The 20952-nt window shown below is 47.9% G+C and overlaps 1 protein-coding gene across 2 annotated transcripts; it reads left to right on the top strand.

Moving 5' to 3' along the window:
• The first annotated feature begins 761 nt into the window (after positions 1–761).
• On the top strand, positions 762–12501 carry olfml2a (olfactomedin-like 2A). Of its 2 annotated transcripts, none has more exons than XM_062454922.1 (8): positions 762–1056; positions 6356–6619; positions 7358–7465; positions 7862–8038; positions 8123–8378; positions 10283–10582; positions 10809–10994; positions 11742–12501. In XM_062454922.1, the coding sequence occupies exons 1-8, from the start codon at positions 988–990 to the stop codon at positions 12344–12346; spliced, it is 1965 nt and encodes a 654-aa protein (XP_062310906.1). In that variant the 5' UTR covers positions 762–987; the 3' UTR covers positions 12347–12501. The 2 variants fall into 2 exon arrangements, with proteins under 2 accessions (XP_062310906.1, XP_062310907.1); XM_062454923.1 differs by lacking the exon at positions 762–1056 and adding an exon at positions 1966–2015.
• Positions 12502–20952: the final 8451 nt, after the last annotated feature.

Genomic DNA, 20952 nt, shown 5'->3' with positions numbered 1-20952 from the left:
ATTCTGGGTTATGTAGGGTTTGGTCGTCGTGGTTGTAGTCGATGGGGTAGACATACAGAGATGGTGTAAACCACTTACTGGTTATTGTGCTCAACTGAAAAATACCAATTATATTGGATATCTATAAAAAGGATTCTGTACTCTAAATAACGAATGTTTTGCATGTAGACAAGGTGTCCATAAAAATATTAGGGTATACGCCACATTTTTACCAGATTGAGCAAAATGTGACCTCAGGTCTGTGCCCGAGAGTCGGATATATAAGTATGTTTTACGTTGTGGTAATTTATTTACACGAAATTGTAGGAAAATTCATCGCCATAACCTCCTTGATCAGTGTTAGGCTACGGTCTAACAGAATACCAGACGATGGCGCTACAGCCCTTTCAAAGTTCATAGGTTTCTGTCTTTGTTGTTTATCGATTTGTCTAATTTATTATACAAACATATATATTCACATATAAACTGAATTTTAATGTATACCATACTTAGCTACCATGTTATTATTGAGTCATATGGTAAACAGAATACACATGCATTCAGTCAAGCCATGGTCTACAGTGCAACTTCTTTATAAGACTGTAACATGTTAATTAATACAAATGTTTCAGTCCACTACATTAAATAACATAACAGAGAGAGAGGGAGAGAGGGAGATAGAGAGTAAGAGAGAGAGGACTTATCGATAGTGAAATCATGCCAAGTTGTGTCCACATTGCCCCTCCCATCTGTAAAGGACAGAAGACCGGTGGAAGATTTACAAATGATGCTAAGAGTGGAGGGCACACGGACTGTGCTTGAGCTCGTGAAAGTGAATGTTTCACGCATTACAGCAACACTGCACGCAAATTGGACACATGGCAATGGAGTAATGATGTTTGGAGCGGATGTTTGATAACCTTATGGATTTAAAACAGTAACTGCTCTCGCCATTCATTGTATTAGGGCAAAGGAAATCTGTATAATTAATCAAGCGTTGCCGAGAAAATGTGGAGACTTACGAATATGTTAACTTGCCTTCTGGTCTTGTGTAAGGATATCAATGCGCAGAGCAAGGTAAGTCAAATATAACTGTGAAGTGTTATGTACTCCCTGTGTAGTAAAACCTGTACAGTCTGTGTAGTTCACCTGTGGAGTATCTAAACCTTCATCATCTGTGGCAGGTTGCCTGCATAAATACCTTGTTCGTCTACATGCAAACCTCAATTTGTATTTTCAATAAGAAACTCACCATTTACTGCATGCGCGTAATTGTTTTCAGCATTGCTTAATTCTCGTCCTATGACATGATCACAACTGTCTTAATGAGTAATGATAATTTATCTTATTGTCTGCCTTTATCAATTTGCTCAGAGTTGAGTCCATTCATGTTCCATCAAAGGATACACCAGCTCAACACTGAATGAAAAGTGAATGAAAAGAGCTGTTGCAAAAAAAGTAAAGGATTTTCATATCAGGATTCACATTCCATTTTATTAAACAAGGAAGGTGTCCCAGAACAGTGTACACCCTTCCAATTGCTGCCTACTGTTTATTGGAAGAGGGATCCACCCCATCAATCCATTCGGACAAATCGTTACACCTTTTACATTTCACACTATTTTCACAACATATCTTGTCATCCACCACAAATATCACCCTTTAATATAAGACAGTCTGGAAAATGTGTTTTATGAGTCGTCACATTACCTATCTAGGGAAGGAATCCAACTGGCCATCCTCTCAGATGAGGACTCATGTGGAGCGCATGGAGGTAGATGAGGACCGGGAGGAGGGGGCACCCAGTGGGGTAACAGTAATATCTGCCATGCCTTGTTTGCACAGCTGCTGGACTTCAGTAACCCCTCTCCCATGGTAGAGAGGGAGCGGAGGCAGATTAGCTCTCCCCTGAGGACAGTCTCATCCCTGCTCCCCACACAGTCCTGAGTGGATGCCCCCCCCCCCCCAGCCCCCCGCTGGAGTAAAACATGGGCACAGGAGACCCAGGGAACGAGTTTGTTCTCACTAGTGTGAAGGTGACGCAGCGCTGGGGGGGGGGGGGGGGTTGGGCTGGGGGGCGGGGTCACACTGTAAGTTCACGTCGTGCTTTTGCAGTTGTCTCGTAAATAAACATCTGCAGCACAGTCCATAATGGGGGGGGGGGGGGGGGGGGCGGGGAACGGAAGGTCGCCAAGTAAATGTGTGACTGCTGTGACATTCAGTGCTGCGGTCTGTCTTATATTGCCCTGTCCCCAGTGGCCCCTGTCCCCAAGGGACCTCAGTCTCTTGGCCAGACTAAAAGCTCAGAGATGATTAGAAGACTCAGTAGAGGACGCACAGGGCATTACGCAGTGGTTTGGGAAAAAGGCACCTGCCTCTTGTTTTGCTTGTAAACCAATCCGGGGACGTTGCAAGGTCGTTTTTGGGTCCGAGGGCCAGAGGGAGGACACAGTCAGGAAAAGAGGAGACTTTGTGTGACACTGGGGCTTGATGAAGGGAGTGGACTGAGCGTGTCTCTCTCTGAGGGACAGCCAGACCCTCGGCCACACGGCTGAGACAGAACTCCCGGGAACGGCAGGAAATGAGCCCAGGAGCGAGAGGCCGGGGGAACCTGCCTTCCATCACCCCTGTACAATGCTCTGTCAAATCCAAAACTCTTGATAGAAAATCTTTTTCTTTTTTTGTATAGAACCTTGAAGTTCTATTTACAGTATGGTCGCCCTGTGCGTGACAATACAACGGTGAGGCTGTTAAGTTTGCACCATTGTAGGCATTCCCCAGTCTCCTCAGACTGTGTATCTGAGTGGGTCTATAGTACATGAAACAGGCACTTTCTGCTTCTCTAATTGGAACTAACTGATGCCTTCGAGCACCAATCACACACGCACACGGTCTGCCAAGATATAATAAAGTCTGTGCCCCCGGATTTTTATTTAAAGCGTGTTTGATTGTCATGATATACAAAACAGTCAATGATTCAAACCTGGAGCCACGCAATTCCTTTTATCCTGCTGTCAGAAACATCCCTCATCAATCTCCAGCATCTGGATCGAGAACAAAGGCCACGCCAGCTAATTTCATCCATAACAGACAACTCACATAAACCAATAATGGAGAGATAACAGTTGGTGAATGAATAACCAGACAGAAAACAGATGAGTGTTTGGACACATAAACAGCCCTGGCAGGAATGTGGATGTGTACTCCCAAAAGTAAAGTCCTCTGTGAGCTTGTGTTCAGCTAATTGACGCCCCAGTGTTAATGCAAGTATTCCTGCGCATGTTAGAGACTCCAATCTCATGGTTCGTCTACTTGCCAGAAAAGGTTTAAATTGCCATTTGTTCTCCAGGTTAAGCCATCCAGTGGCACGGCAAGACTGTTTTATCATAAGCACCACTAATTAGATTAAGACTCAGGTGGATACTCTTGGGTATTGGACCCTCATTTAGTCTTAATTTAGACTGGAGAGCAGAGTTATTGGGATGTTGCGCGTCATGATTCAATTGAAGCACATACCTTGTACATATGTAGTCCTTCCATCTCTATGTCTTACTCATAGCTTAGCTGTCATTTACTAGAACCTTCCATCTGGTTTATTTAGCAAAAGCAACAAAGTAGGGAAAGTGTTTGATACCTTCATAAGTGGTCGACGGAACTAGACTTATAAATAACTAATTTGCCCAAAATCTAATTATCCATTGTTTAGTCAGGCAGTAGGTCTATACCAACTGACCAAACACAAGGAATGAGAAGAAAGGATATCCTTGTTTATGTGACCCAAGGCTGGAGACAGGTGGCTGTTACTGTAACACTTAAAACCATGTTGCCTGCATCTAAAGATAAGGCTTACAAGGACTCAGAATCTGCCGGCTATTGTGTTATAACGCTGCTTTTAGTTGTCGTGAGCACAAATGGGGTTTTATTTCATCAGTCACTGTGCTCTGCTGGCTGAGACCTTCAGCCACTGACCTGATAGTGTACGCTAAAGTGTGTGAATGTGAGCCTGTGCTTTATTGTGAAGTCAAAAGTTTGTGTTTGGTCTATTCTCTTGACTTCAAACTTGACCGCACTCGAAAAGGTCAAAGCCAAAAACCTCCAAACTCAAAGCGTCCGTCGAGCTCTCTTCGCTCCTAATTACGGCCACGCTCTGCTGTCTGCTCTTGTGTTGAGACTGAAGTTGGCATCGGACGCTACAGTTGATGAGGGCACAGTAACTGTCTTCAGCCCACAGCCATGTCATTTTTAAAGGATCATAATAAGGCCAGAGCTCTAGTCCAGAATAAAAGACGCAGAAAGGAGACTGCAAAGTACTGGCACGGTATAACCCTGTGGGCTACACCGAATATGAGTCCAATCATTTGGGTTGAGAAGGCAACCGCAAAAGCTGGCAGGAATCCCCTCATATATGCCATCCCACAGCACTCAAGCCCAAGTTGCTAAGGAGCAGCTGAGGTCTTGCTGGGGTTTGGCTGGTCATGGCTGGGGTTGAACAATGAGGCCCGGCAGGTCCATGGCCAGAGCCTCTCAGAGAGAAGTTTAATCTGCTAATCCACTCTGTTTTCATGGGGTTGGAGGATTTGTCAACCTTCTGCTTTTTTTTACTGGACATGGGTCAGGAGCAGGCCGGGTCTGGCCTGGCCACAGCACAGAGGAGTCCTGTCCCATTATCAAACACCCTCTGAGTGCGTCTGCGGCAATGGAGGGCAGCGCCCCCCACTCCACCTCTGTCACTCAGCCCTGCATTCCTCCACTAATGAGCCCCCTGTCCACCCCGCGCGTCTGCCCCCTCTCCCCACCCGCACTTCCAAAACCCTTCCCCTCACCAGCCAGTGAGATACAGCCTCTCTCAGCCTCCGAGACAGTCCACCAGGCTCTGTCCTAATCACCCAGAGCGAGCGTAGGCGCTCCACGCACGGCTGTACTGGCATGAGCACGCGCGCCGATCCAACAACAGGTAGAGAGATACAGATGAGCTTCCTGTTACATTTACATTTAGCAGACGCGCTTATCCAGAGCGACTTACAGTAAGTACAGGGACATTCCCCCGAGGCAAGTAGGGTGAAGTGCCTTGCCCAAGGACACGTCATTTTTGCACGGCCGGGAATCGAACCAGCGACCTTCTGATTACTAGCCCGATTCCCTAACCACCTGACTCCTCTTGGTCGAGGGCAGGCCTCGTCTCCCAGCAGACTGAGTCTGCGAGGCGGCCGAGACGCTCGCTCCGTCCTGATCCGACGTGGCAGAGCGGGAGCTCAGACGGAGCCACGTTTCAAAAGAGATCAGGGGGGCAAGAGGCCGACGGGATTCTTTAATGAAGGATCTCCATAATGCCGCATTCTTTGCGCTGCCGTAAGTGGTACCACATGTGTCTCTGCCCCGGGAGGTTTATAGAGACCCTTAAATCTCACCGGGGGGAAGATGACAGTTTAAGCCCACGGACAGAAGGGTCGGGCCGCTCGGCCCTGGAGGTGATGGAAGATGAGCTCAGCGTCGGGAAAGTGTGGTGACCTCCTGACCTCGAAACGAGAGAGATGGACGGAGAGAAAGGGGCTAGCTGCAAGACGGGAGTCAGACAGGAGGAGACAGACTTTAGATGTATTCCAATACCTTAAGCTCTAACAGAATGAGGTCACTGATAACTCAGCAAGAGGGTTTTACATTTTCATGTTTTGCAATGGGGCCGTGATAGGAAGGAATAACTCTGGACATGTTCGAACTTGACTGTTGATGTTAGTGATGGTCTCCCTTTCCCTGTTTGCCTCCCCTTCTCTCTTGAAAAAAAAACATTCGGTTCAAAAGTGTCTCCATGCGCCTGACATGAGGAGTGAGGAGTCCTAACCCCTACACACAGCTGGTGATAAGAGCTTTATGAATAATGATTGTCCCAATGGCTTTTATCTGAGTTAAGACAGTTTGTCTTCAAATAAGGGGAAACACATGCCTAGTGGTCAGGTTCATTTTTATTGCTTTTCTTTCTCCGCTAAGAAACATTATTCGTCTACATCCACCGGAGGAGAAAGTCCATTTTCTCAGACTCACCGCTGAGAGGAGAGAACCTGAGCTCAGTCTGGGAGTCTGCCAGGTCACGGGGTAGATTAGTGTAATAGGAAGGCCCGACCCCGAGCATCGATCACCCGGTCAGATAGAGTTGCATTCTCAGAAAGCGTCCGGCGCGGTAATGCCGTCTCACATCCTGACCCACGCTGTGACATCATAGCGGACAGTGAATGCCCCCCGTTACCGGACCACGTCCACTTCATGCTTGTCAGGGATACTTATTCCTGCTCAAGTCCACTGGGCACCCCTGTAATCCGACGCCCCCCCTTCCCACCCCCTTCTCCTCCCACCTCCCCCCCCCCCCCTTCTCCCTCTCCAGATCTTCGGGGAGACGGAGCCGGTGAGGATGACGTCGGAGGGCTCCGACTGCCGCTGCAAGTGCGTGATGCGGCCGCTCAGCCGGGACGCGTGCGCCCACCTGCGCAGCGGCAGCGCCCGCCCGGAGGACTTCTACACGGTGGAGACGGTCAGCTCCGGCTCCGACTGCAAGTGCTCGTGCACGGCCCCGCCCTCCTCCCTCAACCCCTGCGAGAACGAGTGGAAGATGGAGAGGCTGAAGAAGCAGGCCCCCGAGCTGCTGAAGGCAAGTACTAGACGGCCGCTCCTCGTTGGCCGAACGGGGGCCCCCAGCTGATCAGCTCTGATTCGTCGACAGAATCAAGGACCGGCGAGAGACGGAGGTCACGGTTCTTGTTTTGATATAGCGCTGGCCGACAACCATGGGAATGGCCCCGAAATAAATGCCTCCCCGTTTTACACATGCGTTTCCCATGACCTCACTCAAGTTCGATCAGATCCCCATCTGTGGAGGCCATCACGGCACAGCACCTTTGCGTTTGTATTGAAGTGCACATTTGATATTTTTACTGACAGAGGAGGCACGCTATGCTCCATACGTGGGGAACAACCAGATCCAGATGTTTGATCAGACTTGGTTTAGATTTGCCACACTGTAGATTAGCCCTGCCTGTCTGGCTACTACACATCTTAGTGGTCACTATTCCTAAACTAAAGGATTGTGTTACAAATAACAGGCCTAAAATAAGTGTGATTCAATATGCCTTGAAGAGTATTATGAGACTGTGTAAGACCAAAAATGTGTTTTTTGGTCAGGTCTTGAGAGTGCGCAGTAGTTTGCAGGTGTTTCAGCTCTGAGGCTTGCCAATTGAACTGTTGTAGTCAATACTAGTAATCAACAGGAGTGTTTTCATGGTTTTGTAGGTCGTATTGAATTCCAATTCACAATCCAACTGACTCTCATCAACCTGTCGGCCCGCTTTGTTGTGATGAATGCTCCTCTCTGTGTTTTGTGACCGCTCAGTTGCAATCAATGGTGGACCTACTGGAGGGAACCCTGTTCAGTTTGGATATGATGAAGGTCCACTCCTACATCAACAAGGTCGTCTCCCAGATGAACACCCTGGAGGAGGTGGGGAGAAAGCTGCCAGTTCTACAACCTCAGGATGACACAAGACACCCAGACTGGGCTTCTTTGAGCCTTAACCTATGCAGGGGTTCAGTGGGTTGTGGAGCTGCCAAACTATTAGGGCTGACTGTCTATTTGATGCCAACAGTGACCTTATTTAACAGTTTGCAATTGAATACTTGTGATTCCCCTCTGAAACACATGGTTACAGTATCCTAACTGTCTATAAACTTGCTGCTATTTGTCCTCCTAAAGGCTGCAGGAGATTGTAGAGCTGGTGGGAGAAGTAAAATCCTTATAATGTATTGACACAGGCCCCTGTTTAGTTAGCAAGTTACTTCCATTCGAGTCACACAATGGACTAGCTGGATCTTGAGAGAATGTGGGTTTGTTTTTCAGACTATCAAGACCAACCTCACGCGGGATAATGAGTTTGTGAGGGACAGCATGACCACTCTGACCAATCAGTTCAAGAGATACGAGAACTACTCCAACGTCATGCTGACCATAAAGAAAGAGATATCCAGCCTTAGCGCGCAGCTGCTTCAGAAAGGCACCATGGAAAACAAAGCTCAGGTAACTCACACACACACACATCAACATCCTCAAGCTCATAGGCCGAACCGTCTAAACCAATGGCATGAATGTCAACGTTTACAGGACACCAATGATGAGAAAACCAAGGATGCCGTGAAATCTCCCAACAAAAAAACCCCCGCGTCCAAACCCCCTCCCAAGACGCCCAAGGAGAAGGTCGTCAAGCCCAAGAAAGAGAACTTCAAACCGGGGAAGGCCGTCAAGCCCGACCCCACAGCCAAGGCCAAGGTGGCCGGGCACCAGCCCGGGGTGGTGAGGGGCATCACGTACTACAAAGCTGCCAAGGTGGACGGGGACGGCCATGGCACAGGCGGTAAAGGTGAGGAAAGGCAGTTCCTCCTCCACACAGGAAACTCCGCTCAACCCTCAGAAAAGGGTCGGGGTTGACTTCAGCTGAGGGCCCGCCCAGCTGTCATGAGCTCATCTGGGAACCAGTTGAACCAGTTGTTACTGTGAGCTAAAACACCCCAAATAAGGAAACATGTCACAGTTTATCACATTTATGCTGAACCATAAAAACACCAGAGAATATTATTTCAGTTACCCCGCAGAGAGTCATTGCCACACAATACAAGCCCAACCTTAAGAATTCCCATTGAAATATGTTTTGGGAAGTATAAAGAAGACAATAGAAATATCTTAAATCTCTGCATCTTTGTTTTGTGGAAACAAAACAATAAATCCATCGGGTCATGGATCCCCACATACTCAATAGGGCCTTCTTTGGTGTTGTGTTCTACGAAACAGCCTTTGCCTGCAGAGGGATTGAATTTCTTGTGTGCATTCACTGGTCAGGAAATCCAAAATCTTTTATTGACAAAATACATGCAGCTAATGGAATGCCGTCTGTGTGGAACACTTCCACATCCATGACATGCCTCCGCCTCACGCCCCCACACGCAATGTGCGGGGGACCCTCCTCACTCTGAAGATAAAAGCCGACCAAACATTTCCTGACTCCTTCCAATCCTCTTTGAGTCTAGTTGAGTGAATAGGTATGCCGCGTTTGCACAGGACGCACACGCACTGACGCTGTCAGGCCCTGTGTTCTGCCCTGTCCGGTCGTTCAGCCTCACTGCGGAGACTCCCTCCACACCTGTCAGAGTGAAGAAGAGAACCACCTACTTCCCAGGATGAAAGAAAACAAAGTCTTTCGAACCGGCATTGTTCTCAATCTTGAAACCCAAGCGAAGCCCTACGACGCTGTCCCCTATCCGAATCAGTCCCTTCCTCGCACATCCCTCGGAGGAGGCATGTGGTCAGCTAGCGTGCACATCCAGCCGTCTGAGGTGGAGAGGGCGCGTGTCGGGCAGATGCTGCCCTTCTGTGGCCCTGCCTTTAAATCTCCCACATCTGTCGGGCAGCACAGGAAGTGAGAGCATGAGGAGCGGAGGAGGAGGCAGCCTGCCCTCTGGTCTGCTCTGCTGCTTTCTCTCCTCTCTCCCTCTTCCTCTCTGTCTCTCTCTCTTCCTCTCTGTCTCTCTTTCTTCCCCTCTTCCTCTCTGTCTCCCTCTCTCTCCCTCTCTCTTCCTCTCTGTCCCTCCCTCTTCCTCTCTGTCTCTCTCTCTCTTGCCCTCTGTCTCCCTGTTTCTCTTCATCTCTGTCTCTCTTTCTCTCCATCCCTTTCTCTCTGTTCCCCTCTGTCTCGCTCTCTCTCTCTCTCTGTTCCTATCTCTTTAGCTCTCTGTTCCTGTCTTCTCTGTGGTCAGGGATGGGAACAAGGGGGGCTGTGGAATTCTGTATACAAATCCAGAGACAGCAGCGGGTCAGGCAGGGAGGAGAGGAGAAACAAAGAGAGAGGAAGCCTCAAGCTGTCATCTGTGGGCTGCATAGTAAATGTATGTCTTTGATGTGGCCCAGAGATGCTGACCCACATACAGAACAAAACTTTACATTACAACAGGCTCCTGTAGTAAATACTGTTTAAACACACTTCTTAAAAAAAAAACACCTACTGGATGGGATCCGTTTCACTCAATTATAATACTTTATTATAATCAAACATGTTTGGCTTTGGTTTCAGTACAGACCCTTGTACATTTGTATTAGCCTCTTATTTTCACACTCGTTCTCCATGAATGCAGTCCCCGTTGCAGGGATTGAGATAACTATCCGTAATGAAAACTAGCAGAAAACACATGGCCAGGCAGAAAATGAGTGAATTGACTTCCTCGAACAGAATCCCATGGCCTCCCTCCCAACGCTCTCTCCTTTTTTTCACAGACCACAGTGCCAAAGCACACACTCAGCATGTTATAGAGAGCCACTCGGAGGACGGGGACTCGGAGATCGTGCTGGAGAATGCCGAAGCCGCAGCGGGTGAGACCACAACCGTGGCGGCTGCCAGCGCCACCACCACCATAACAACAACAACAGCAGCAACAACAACCACCATAGCCCCGCCCACTACCACGGCCCCCACCAGCAGCAGTGGCACCTTCAGAGCAGACAGACCAGCCCCCACCATCGTGCTCATGCTGGACAACTCGGACAACAACAGCAGGCCTCTGCTACACCGGGCAGGTAACCTGACCAAGCCTGAGAATGGACTGAGGAAACAATAGTGGGATCTTTTTTGTTTATATGCAAATTAAACCGTTTTGGAATGTGTTTTCTTTCGGATTTATTCAGTGGTGTTTATTGGCTGTCAAAATCCCATTTCGACGTGGAAGTGTGTGAATAGAAACCTGTGGTGAAACTCCTCAGAGTGGTGCTGTGGTGTTGACTGTGTGATGTTCCCCCTTGGCAGGGAAGATCCTGGACTGCGAGGGGACCCTGGCATCTATCTCCCCCCCGGAGAAGCAGCACAGCTATGGGAGGAACGAGGGGGCCTGGATGAAGGACCCCCTCGCTAAGGACTCCAAGATCTACGTCACCAACTACTACTACGGCAACAACCTGGTGGAGTTCCGAAACCTGGATAACTTCAAACAGGGTACGGGGTCACTCCAGTTTGCATCGTCATAACGAATATGAAATGTCAAGAATGTTGCTTCAACGTGGCTTCAGTGAGTCTGTGTTACCCTCACCATCCAGTGGCGTAGAAGATATCTAGCCCCTTCCATGTGCATCTTGACAGACAAATCGGATTAACTCCCCGTTAGATTATCTCCGTGCATAGGTCAGGCCTAGTTGATTGAAATGTGTTTAGACAACAGGCTTTAAAATGCACTTCCACTTCCCTTTCATATCCGTCAGGGTGGTGAGTTTACCATCGTGTGCGGATGACTAGGTATCTTGGTGAGTGGCTGTGATGCCTGGCGAGTCTGACATGTGCGCAGACCTCTCCTTTGAACTGTGTAGAGCGAGAGGGATTAGGGCCATGGGTTAGAATCAGGGGGGGGGGGGGGGGGGCGGGGGGAAGGGGGGGCGAAGCATGACAAGTTTTTTTGGGTCCCGCACCCAGCTTCCCCTCTCTATGGAGAGATGATATAACAACTCTAATGAGGTAGCAGAGTGACACCAGCAGAACATATGTTTCGCACAGGAGGACCAGCCAGGGGAATGTTTTGTCTCCTGTAAAGCACTGTGTATACTTTCCTGGACTTGTCCAAATATTTCCGTGATGCGGTTGGTATTCCGACGTGGCCACAGCTAGAGCATGTTGATAGAATACCCTCCCGTGGGCTGTATAGGAGGTGGAGCAAAAAGCTTACGGGAGTATTGCCATATTTGGTCCTAGGTCGCTGGAGCAACCTCTTCAAGCTGCCCTACAACTGGATCGGCACGGGCCACGTGGTGTACAACGGCGCCTTCTACTACAACCGGGCGTTCACCAAGAACATCATCAAGTACGACCTGCGGATGCGCTACGTGGCCGCCTGGACCCTCCTCCACGACGTGGTGTACGAGGACACCACCCCCTGGAAGTGGAGGGGCCACTCGGACATCGACTTCGCCGTGGACGAGAGCGGCCTGTGGGTGATCTACCCGGCCACGGACTACGACTACTCCCAGCAGGAGGTGATCGTCATCGCCAAGCTGGACCCCGGGGACCTGTCGGTGAAGAAGGAGACCACCTGGAGGACGGGGCTGAAGAGGAACTCGTACGGGAACTGCTTCATCATCTGCGGCGTGCTGTACGCCGTGGACGTGTACAACCAGAAGGAGGGCGAGGTCAACTACGCCTACGACACTCACACCAACACCGAGGCCGTCCCACGCCTGCCCTTCACCAACGAGTACGCCTTCACCACCCAGATCGACTACAACCCCAAGGAGAAGGTCCTGTACGCCTGGGACAACGGCCACCAGCTCACCTACAACATAGACTTCGTTGACCAATGAGCACAGACATTTGCGTTCAGGATTTGCCAATAGGACATCGGTGCGGCCGGGTAGCTATGACAACTGATACAATGCTCAATAATTGACAGTCCAGCAGCAGGCCATTTTGGATTGAACTCGAAGAATATTACTCCAGCAACTTTTGATGCATGTTATCGGGATACAAAGCAAAATACGACGCAGACCATACTGCCCCAGCAGTGCACCTCATCAATGTTGGGATCTGACTATGTCATGACTGATATTTTATTCTACCAATTATAAATCATTTCAATTGTCCATCAACTCCTACCACCAAGCTCTTGTATCATCTCAATTAGAAATATTGGATATTTAGTGCAAACTTTCACATTTGTTATAGTGAGGATGAAAATGCTTTGAATATATATATAAACTCACAAAACTCAAATGTTTTTGTCGACAAGTCTATATTTAAGATTTTGTATGTAATTTGCCTTGTCTATCGGTTATTGCTTATTTGCCTTTATCCTACATTTCCATGTTTGTATTTGTTAGTTTAAAGATAGTGCCCTTGCTGTTCATAACACACTATTACATAATCACAATTCCGTAAGAATTTTTGAAGCATATGAACCTGTAAACATGGACAATCCAAATACATGAAACGACATACAGTACACTATGGACGCACACGTGTTAATCTAAAAAAGCAAGGCTAAACCAGTGCCTGAAATTGGAGAGAAGATTCATGATTATGATTGTGGAGTGGGCAGTGATTGTTATCAGTCAATAGCTTATAAAAACCACTAATTCAAATGACCTTTAACATAAATTCTTACAGAGTTAGCTACAGAGAAGTTTTCTTGATTTAGACTTAATTTGAAACCAACACTCTTAACGCCTATTGCCTGTTCTGGGTTTTCTTCTTGAGGATTTTGACTTTAGTGCACTCGGGAAGTGCAGCATAGTAATGTGTTCATTTACAATGATAAGTGGCATTGTTTACTAAACTCTTTTTACAGGGATAATTCTATCTGGAAATATTATATGACACTAAACATATTGTGTATGTGCTATAGGTGAAATAAAAATACATTTTTACAGAAAGGCTCTGTTGTGAAACTCCATCTGCAGAGACCCACGAAATGTGTCATGGAGAGGTCTGAAAGAGACTTTCCTTTCCAAGTGTTGACAGGATCCTGCCGAATGACTCCACCCACTCCTCTCTGTTTGTTGCGCAGGCTTTTCTCCCTGAATATCAATATAAATGAGGTGGTTTGAGGCATGTTTCGTTCCAGCACAAAGGTCAGGGTGTTCTGCTTGAGTTGAAGCCCAAAATCATCCAAAGGAACAGCCCTGAGGTCATGGACATAGGGGCGGGGCAGACCTGATCGCCTGGCTCAGAGTGGTGCCGTGCTGGAGGGGATGAGTGGAAATGAACCGTGAGCTCAAACAAGGGGTGTGGTCCTCCCATGTGGTCCTTATTTAGGGGAACTCAACCTCCCCCGCAGCGCCTCTATTTAAAGCACAGCTTTGCACACAATGACGGATTTCTTTCCCCCACTGAAGCCGCCAAACACACCCACAGCGTTAGAGAGGAGCGAGCCGGCGAGCCTGATGAATGTGCCTCCACGGTGGGCCGGTCTCCTGCGGTCACACACCTCGGCCAACAGAATGCCGGCCGAGCGGCGAGGCCAATCGCTGACTCCGCCACCAAACCACTGACATGTTGTTGTCGCGGGGACAATGATGCGTGTACAGCGATGGTGTGTTGGGTGATGAACAGTGACAATTCACATGACCCGGGGTAATGGGGTCTCCCCCTCTAACCCAAGGGCTCCCCTGTTAGCCGTGAGGCGCTCACCCTGATTCTGTTGACAGCAGGAGGGCCTCTGGCTTGTGGGATGACCCTGATTATCAGCACCATGGGTCCCCCCCCCCCATCAGCAGGTCTGTGTGTTCTGACTCCTGCTCGCACCGTCCCTGTCTACTGATGGAAGCAGCAACAACACGTCTGTGTGGAAGGAGGGATCCGGGCTGGTCCAGAGAACGCTCTCCAAGGACCCCTGGGCTCTCCAGGTATGATGTCACCCTCTAAGACTGCAGAGACCCTCTCCTTTGCTTGTTCTACCCACGTCTCAGATACACACCCTGCACTGAACGACTGCACTGGGACCTCTGTACATTATTCTCATTATACACGTAAAGAAAAAGCACACTTCCAGCCAAGAAACCCCGGGATCGTGCGGAGGACTGTAACACAAGGAGAGAAATGACATAATGATTGACGGGCCAGATAGCTGTGATCTGTTGCTAATCATAGTCTTCTTGGCACTGAAACGTCAAGTGAGGCAGACACCATGCACAAGCTATTGGAGATCACTTGGGAGAGCCAGGCAACAATAGAACTGAACTCCAGAACTATTCTACACAACAGATCTCTGTTTAAGAGATTGTGTAGCATGTTAAAAAAAAATCTATTTCGCTTCACTGAGCCTCCATGCTCTAATATATGACATTGTTCTGTGTCAATATACAATTCCTCTTTAAAACATATTGCTAACACATTCCAAAGGTGCTGACTAAATGAAATGCCTTCAGGAAACTGAGTTGATGAAGGCTTAAGCTTGCGTATGACAATGCGCACAGGCTCAACGTGACTTCAATTAAGATTCTTCTGGCTATTTCCTGCAACAGTCACTTTGAAAGGGAGCAGGATGTGGGACAGCAGATTGAGAACAGGGAGCTGTTTCCTAATCAGGAGGTGAACGGTGTTCGCCATGAACGGTCTTGCCGGGAAACCTGTGCTCGCTCCATGCTCTGATGTGCAAGACATGGCCCAGGGGTCTAATACTCAATAACTATCCAATTAAAGCTATTAAAGACTTTCCTTTCCGTCTGTCTGTGGGAGTTGGCACCCGGTCAATAGTGTCTTGTGTCCATCGCAAAGGGGGCTTTCCTGAGGTCTTGAGTGGTGGTCGACGGGAGAGCAGCAAAAGGAAGCCATTGTAGGAGACACAATGGAGTCTTTGGAGATTACGGAGGAGGAGAGCATGTGTCAAGACCCCGAGTCGAATGCATTGTCGGCTACAATTCGTAGCGGCGAACTCGACACAAGTACGAGCCTTCCCACTCAGACATGCATGTACTACTTTCTGAAATGCGCTCCAGGGCACACAGACAGTTGTAAAGTCAGATTTCTCACTGAGTACAGTGCCTCCATAAATCAGGGCGGGTCAGGTGTGAGGTCGAATGATAACAGATGAAATATTAGCGTCCCTGTCACATTTGAATACAATAGCGTTATTCAGGAGTGGAAACAGATAGCAGGTAGGGCCAACAAATGATCCCTGTATAAAACACGACTTGAAATTCAAGAACCCCTAGGGGCTTCATCCAAAACACTAAACAGATCTCAGATATATTTTCAGCCCTTGGCCAGGGAGAGAGCACCATCTGGTCACCATGGTGACCAAAGATACATCTGTCAACAAACGGGCTCAGAGGATGTGTCTGATGGGCTGTAATTACAGATGCCTCTCCAGATTACGCTGAATCCGCTAGTTTTGACCCACGGCTGTTTCAATATCATGTAACCTGATAAACTAATCACGTAAAAATTAATGCATGATACAAGGATACTAGGTACGGCCCGGCCTACTATGGAGGGAACGTCTTAATGTAATGAAGGAGACAAAAGCTCTCAGCCTTGGCAAGACTCAAGGCCATCAGCGTACAGAGAAATGACTGTGATTCGATCTGAGTGCACCGGTGGTATGACATCATCTCTGTTTTACAGTACTGTCGCTCAGAATTGCTGACTCCACCAAAAGCTATGTTGTCCTTCCTGTTCCTGTTAGAGAACAAACCCTGGAGAAAGACAAAGGTTGAGTCAATAATAGAGAAATCCCTGACCCAAAAAACGAACAAATCACTTCCAGACCACATTTACAACAGCAACACCCTCTTTCCGTATTTTTTCGAAACAAAAGAACAAATAAAACAAAGATCCTAATATTTTCCTGGGCCCAGCATGAAAGGGGAGAGTCTTACGTCTCGCACGATGGGATGGGAACAGCACTGCTGGGTGTTGGGGAGCAGAGGGATGTCCCAACAGGCTGGGTCCAGGCCAAGAACAATGTACTGTGAAGCTCTGAGAGAGTCACACCTCGGAGTCTGAGGCCTCATGCGATCCTCAACAACAGCTGGGCTGGACTGGTACTGGGGAACGGCACCAAAAAGACGACTTCACCCTCCTCAACCCTATTGCCCCTCAGTCACGCTGCCCTGCCCAGACACATTGTGCCAGCCTGAATCAGGACCAGTAATAACATCGTTCTACAGCTGCTGTGGCAGACAGGGGGAACATGGCTGGAATCCACATGTCCAGCTATGACACGGTTGATTTACGGTGCAGCTATTGACGTGCCATTTACTGATTGGTGTTTGAGCTGCCCATGCAAAATGACCCTTTGATTTATGATGCTGGTAAAGACACAAAGAAGCTTTGGAAAATGTTGACACATTTCGGAGGCCCAAGAAGACTTTGGAGTAAACAACTCCAGTACAGAAACATGTCATCATAACAATAACACAATTACAGAAAACACAAAATGAATGTCATCTAAGTCACAGCATCCATCGAAGCATTGATTTGGACAGTGCTGGGGCAAAGTTGGTTTTCCTCAGTGTAGAAATGGAATTTGAGTGAAACTGCCAACAGCTCCACAGAGATCTCAGAAGACATTGATGTTCATTACTAGGCCAGTGTGTCCTCTGGCCTTTTGGGCTGGAATGCTCGCTTGGCGACAGCCTGCAAAATCGAAGCGAATAAAGAATGTGGCCATTGTACCCTACTTCAGATCCCTCTTGCATTTAACACTTCCACTACACACATATGCACACACACAACACACTCTACAAATACACATACTCGCATCACAGACAGCTGTTGTTCTGAGCTAATCTGGAGCTAAACACGATGACACATCTCTCCACTATACAGAGCCCCGCTAAGGAATCTGCTCACATAGAGCTTTATTCATAGGACAGTGCATGGAGGCTCTGTGGAAAAGGATCTGGCCGGCAGTTGAAACATTTCTGAGGATGAGTAGGAAGTCCTGAATGATAAACAAGCTTTTCTCCGAAGGTGCCTGAACCCAGGGTCCCGAGACGAAACACGTCCCTAGGACTTCCCCTGGCCTCGATCTCTGTCACCCATCCGCACTAAATCATCCGCTTCCTCATCCAGCACTACCAGACGGGTCGTTTCCTGATTCCACCACTGGATCAAAGATGTGTTCCAATACCAAGTTGGAACACACGGCTTGTTCCGTTTGTTCCAGAGGATGCATATTCCTATTGGGTCGCCACAGTGAGTCCTGGAAGCACCTTGAGGGAGCAGGGACTCTGGTGAGAGCCAGCAGCAGAGGGGAGCCTGTCTCCCATTAGAGAGGGGAGCGTTATGAGTCACATGGCTGCTCCACCTCCCAGCTAATCCCTGCAGGAACAATATACACGCTCCCTCCAGGGGCTGAGCATGACCTGCAGTTAACTAACTGCAGAGCGCCGTAAAGGAGAAGCTCAGCTACGTGGGATGCATGTGCATGTGGTGACCTCTGCATCCATAGCAACAACGCCACACAGCCAAAATTGGGATTCACAAAGATATGCCTCTCCCTGCTGAGGATGTAGATGTATGGATCAAATGACATTTGATGCTGTAACTCAATCCGATCTAATCCATCTATAGGAGACACATAGCCAGGCAGGCTTTTCACACCAGGCGTGATGCATTGGGTCCAACTGCTCCCGAATCAATTTCACAGCAGTGAAGCTGTGGAAAGCCTCCATGTAATCCCCTCTGGCCTGCACACACCAGGACTCACTGGTAGCACAGATTCAGTTTCTCCACTGGAAGGGATGAGACTGGGTTTTTATTATCGCTAATGCCTGGAGTTTCAGGCATCCGGGCATGTCGAATATTAATTGCCTAATACTGTGGGATGTAAAGGCTCTCACAGATGTCAAATTACCACGATGGTGAATGCTGAGCTGGGAACTGACAAGGCAGGTGACCTGTGATGTTGTGAAACAAGATATCAGGTTTAGACTGGACATTCAATTTGCCTTTGAAGGGTATGCGCATGTTGAATGATTAATCGCACAACTCTCTCAGATGTTGTTCCAAAAGTAAATGGCATGTTAAGTGACGTCAGGGGTCTGTTATCAATATGGTAATATTTTCTACAGTCAACAAGCTCATAAAAATTAAATATGAAAGGAAATAAAACAGGGTTTGTGCCCATCTGAGACTAATTAACAGTAAGCAATCTACAGAACTTTCAGAGGCTACGTCATACAACTGTCAACTCTCCTATCCTCGAATCCAGTCACAGTTCACAAATACCAAACCTAGTATGCATCCTCGGCTGCCCTGCGACCATAGCTCAAAAAGACTACCTCCATAAACCAAGGTGATAAAAGGCAAGTCATAATTCTTCCGGGAGAGGAGAGGAACAAGATGACTGAAGACCAGACTTCCGGCGTAGAGGTGATTTCACCCGCAAGGGTGGCCAGGCCAACGATATCCTGAAAATAATCCAATATCTATCTCCTGTTGTCCTTAGAGATGGGGAGCATGTGGTGCAGCCCAGCACCCTGAATGATGAAAAAAGTCTAATATAAAAGTGAATTTACTGGATGCTTGTGCTGAGCAGATGTTGGCAGACCCGATCTTCATTTCACTTGTAAAACAGAGAGAGAAGCAAGCGAGCATGAAAGCAGGAATACATTCCAAAACATTCTTTCTGAGGAATTGTCTAGGCTATCTTATGAAGGAAATGGCAAGATCTCTGAATATTGAATCGTCTGCAGAAGAATCTCAATGGCAAAGCCGTGCTTGGCCTATTACATGTCTGAGGAACGCAGGAGATCATTTGAAGTCCTCTCAAGATAAATTTACAGCGATGCAGTGGCAACTTTGTAAATCCCAAGAGAATCTAGAGCAATGTTGACCTAACCCCCCACAAGTGCTTTCAAACCATATCACCGTATTATTTTATTTTTATTCAACATCTAAGGGGAATGTCTCTTTTCACATTCCGTCTTTTCGCATAAAGCAGAAGGGTGTCCAGTGGTGCGTGATCCTACATGTTCTGGGGACAAAGGACCGTCGAAAGACGCAGGCACGCCGCCAGGAAAGGAGAACGGGACAATGAGCTCACTTGGACGGTGTGTGTGTGTGTGGGGTGAGGGCCAGGGAACAGACTGAGAGAGCGAGGCCGAGCCAGAGAGTCTGGGCAGCTGGTAGAACGCGAGCAGGTCCAATGACACCAGATCCTTCTTGCCGATCGGGGAGAGGAGACTCACAAGCTACGAAGCATTTCATCATGTATCGTTTTTTTAAAGAAAAACAACGTTTTTTCAAAACCTTTTAGGAAACACAACGTAAAAATGAGGGAATTCGCGCAGCTCTGCACTGGGGGTGCCCTGAGTGGGAGACACTTTTCCCAGTTCAACACTGGAGACCCATTTCGAGGAGACATCTGGATTCTCTCTTAGTGACACCGAGCTTAATTAGGGGCAAATGGCCACCTGGTCTGGACCCCCCTCCACCCTGCAGCTCTGTGTTAACGGGGAGACATCCACACTGCCACATCTCCACCACCCACACCACTAACGTACACCAGCTGCTCCCTAACCCCCCCCCCCCTCCCTTCTTCTCACTCCTACACCTATGATAGAAGGAATACTGTACGACGACCTGAGGGAGTGCCGATGTATAAATGATGAGTGATCATGCGTGAACCCTGTCCTTTACATGGTGAATGAAAACCATGTCTGATTGCATTACCTTACATTCCTAGTATCGGGAGGTCCATGATTACATATTCACAGATGTTTAAAACTCAATCACAACCATGCGATGAAAGACTGTTACAATTGCAGACGTGGAGAGATTTCTGGGAATGTTTAGATTTCACTCAAGTAATAACTCTACCATGTTAATGACCCTACAAATGGGTCAACAATTAGGTGAGAAAAGGCCAGATGACCTCTATAAACAGTAAAAAGGATCCTTTTTCACAGTTACTTTCCTAGAGATTCTTTGACACCCTATCAGCCCCTCCCTGTAAACATACCACAGAGGCAGCAACAGTGGCAACTGTGACATTTTTGGAGAGAGATTTGATAGACTCACGTCCTTGTTGAGGTTAAATATAGGTTATGCATCATGGATGCTTGCTTTATCTCACCAAATTTACAGCAGGTGAAAGGGGAACAGACAGCTTATAGGATGAACCACCAACGTGGACATTGTGATATAAAAGGCCTTTTTAGGAATTGTTTAATGATCCTTTGTGAAAGGGGAGTAATGTGCCAGCGTGATAAGATCTGAAGGATGGGGAGGGAATGGAATGGCAAGGGAACAGCTGACATAGCAGGGGTATTTGATCTGCCATTGTTTTCCCATCACACAATGACTGCCAGGGTGGTCTACACTATGCCAAGTTATGGCTTTGCTCTTAATAACAGTCTATTGTTCAATTTTTTCCTGTGTGTTTGCGTGTGAATGCTTCCATTTTGTCTTCAGTACTGTCACATTGAAACTTTTGCCACAACTCTTGTGGTCCAGGGGGCAG

This window comes from Osmerus eperlanus, chromosome 28 (genome assembly GCF_963692335.1).
Source record: "Osmerus eperlanus chromosome 28, fOsmEpe2.1, whole genome shotgun sequence".
Lineage (NCBI taxonomy): Eukaryota > Metazoa > Chordata > Actinopteri > Osmeriformes > Osmeridae > Osmerus > Osmerus eperlanus.
Note: the sequence above shows the minus strand (reverse complement) of the source record. Positions and strands in the feature narration are given on the sequence as shown.

What these genes read in the sequence shown, in the direction of transcription:
- olfml2a (XM_062454922.1), top strand. Translation starts at nt 988, where the DNA reads ATGTGGAGACTTACGAATATGTTAACTTGCCTTCTGGTCTTGTGTAAG. An exon ending in CCATGGCACAGGCGGTAAAG is followed by an intron (nt 8,379 to 10,282) that starts GTGAGGAAAGGC and finishes TTTTTTTCACAG; the next exon opens with ACCACAGTGCCAAAGCACAC. An exon ending in GCCTCTGCTACACCGGGCAG is followed by an intron (nt 10,583 to 10,808) that starts GTAACCTGACCA and finishes CCCCCTTGGCAG; the next exon opens with GGAAGATCCTGGACTGCGAG.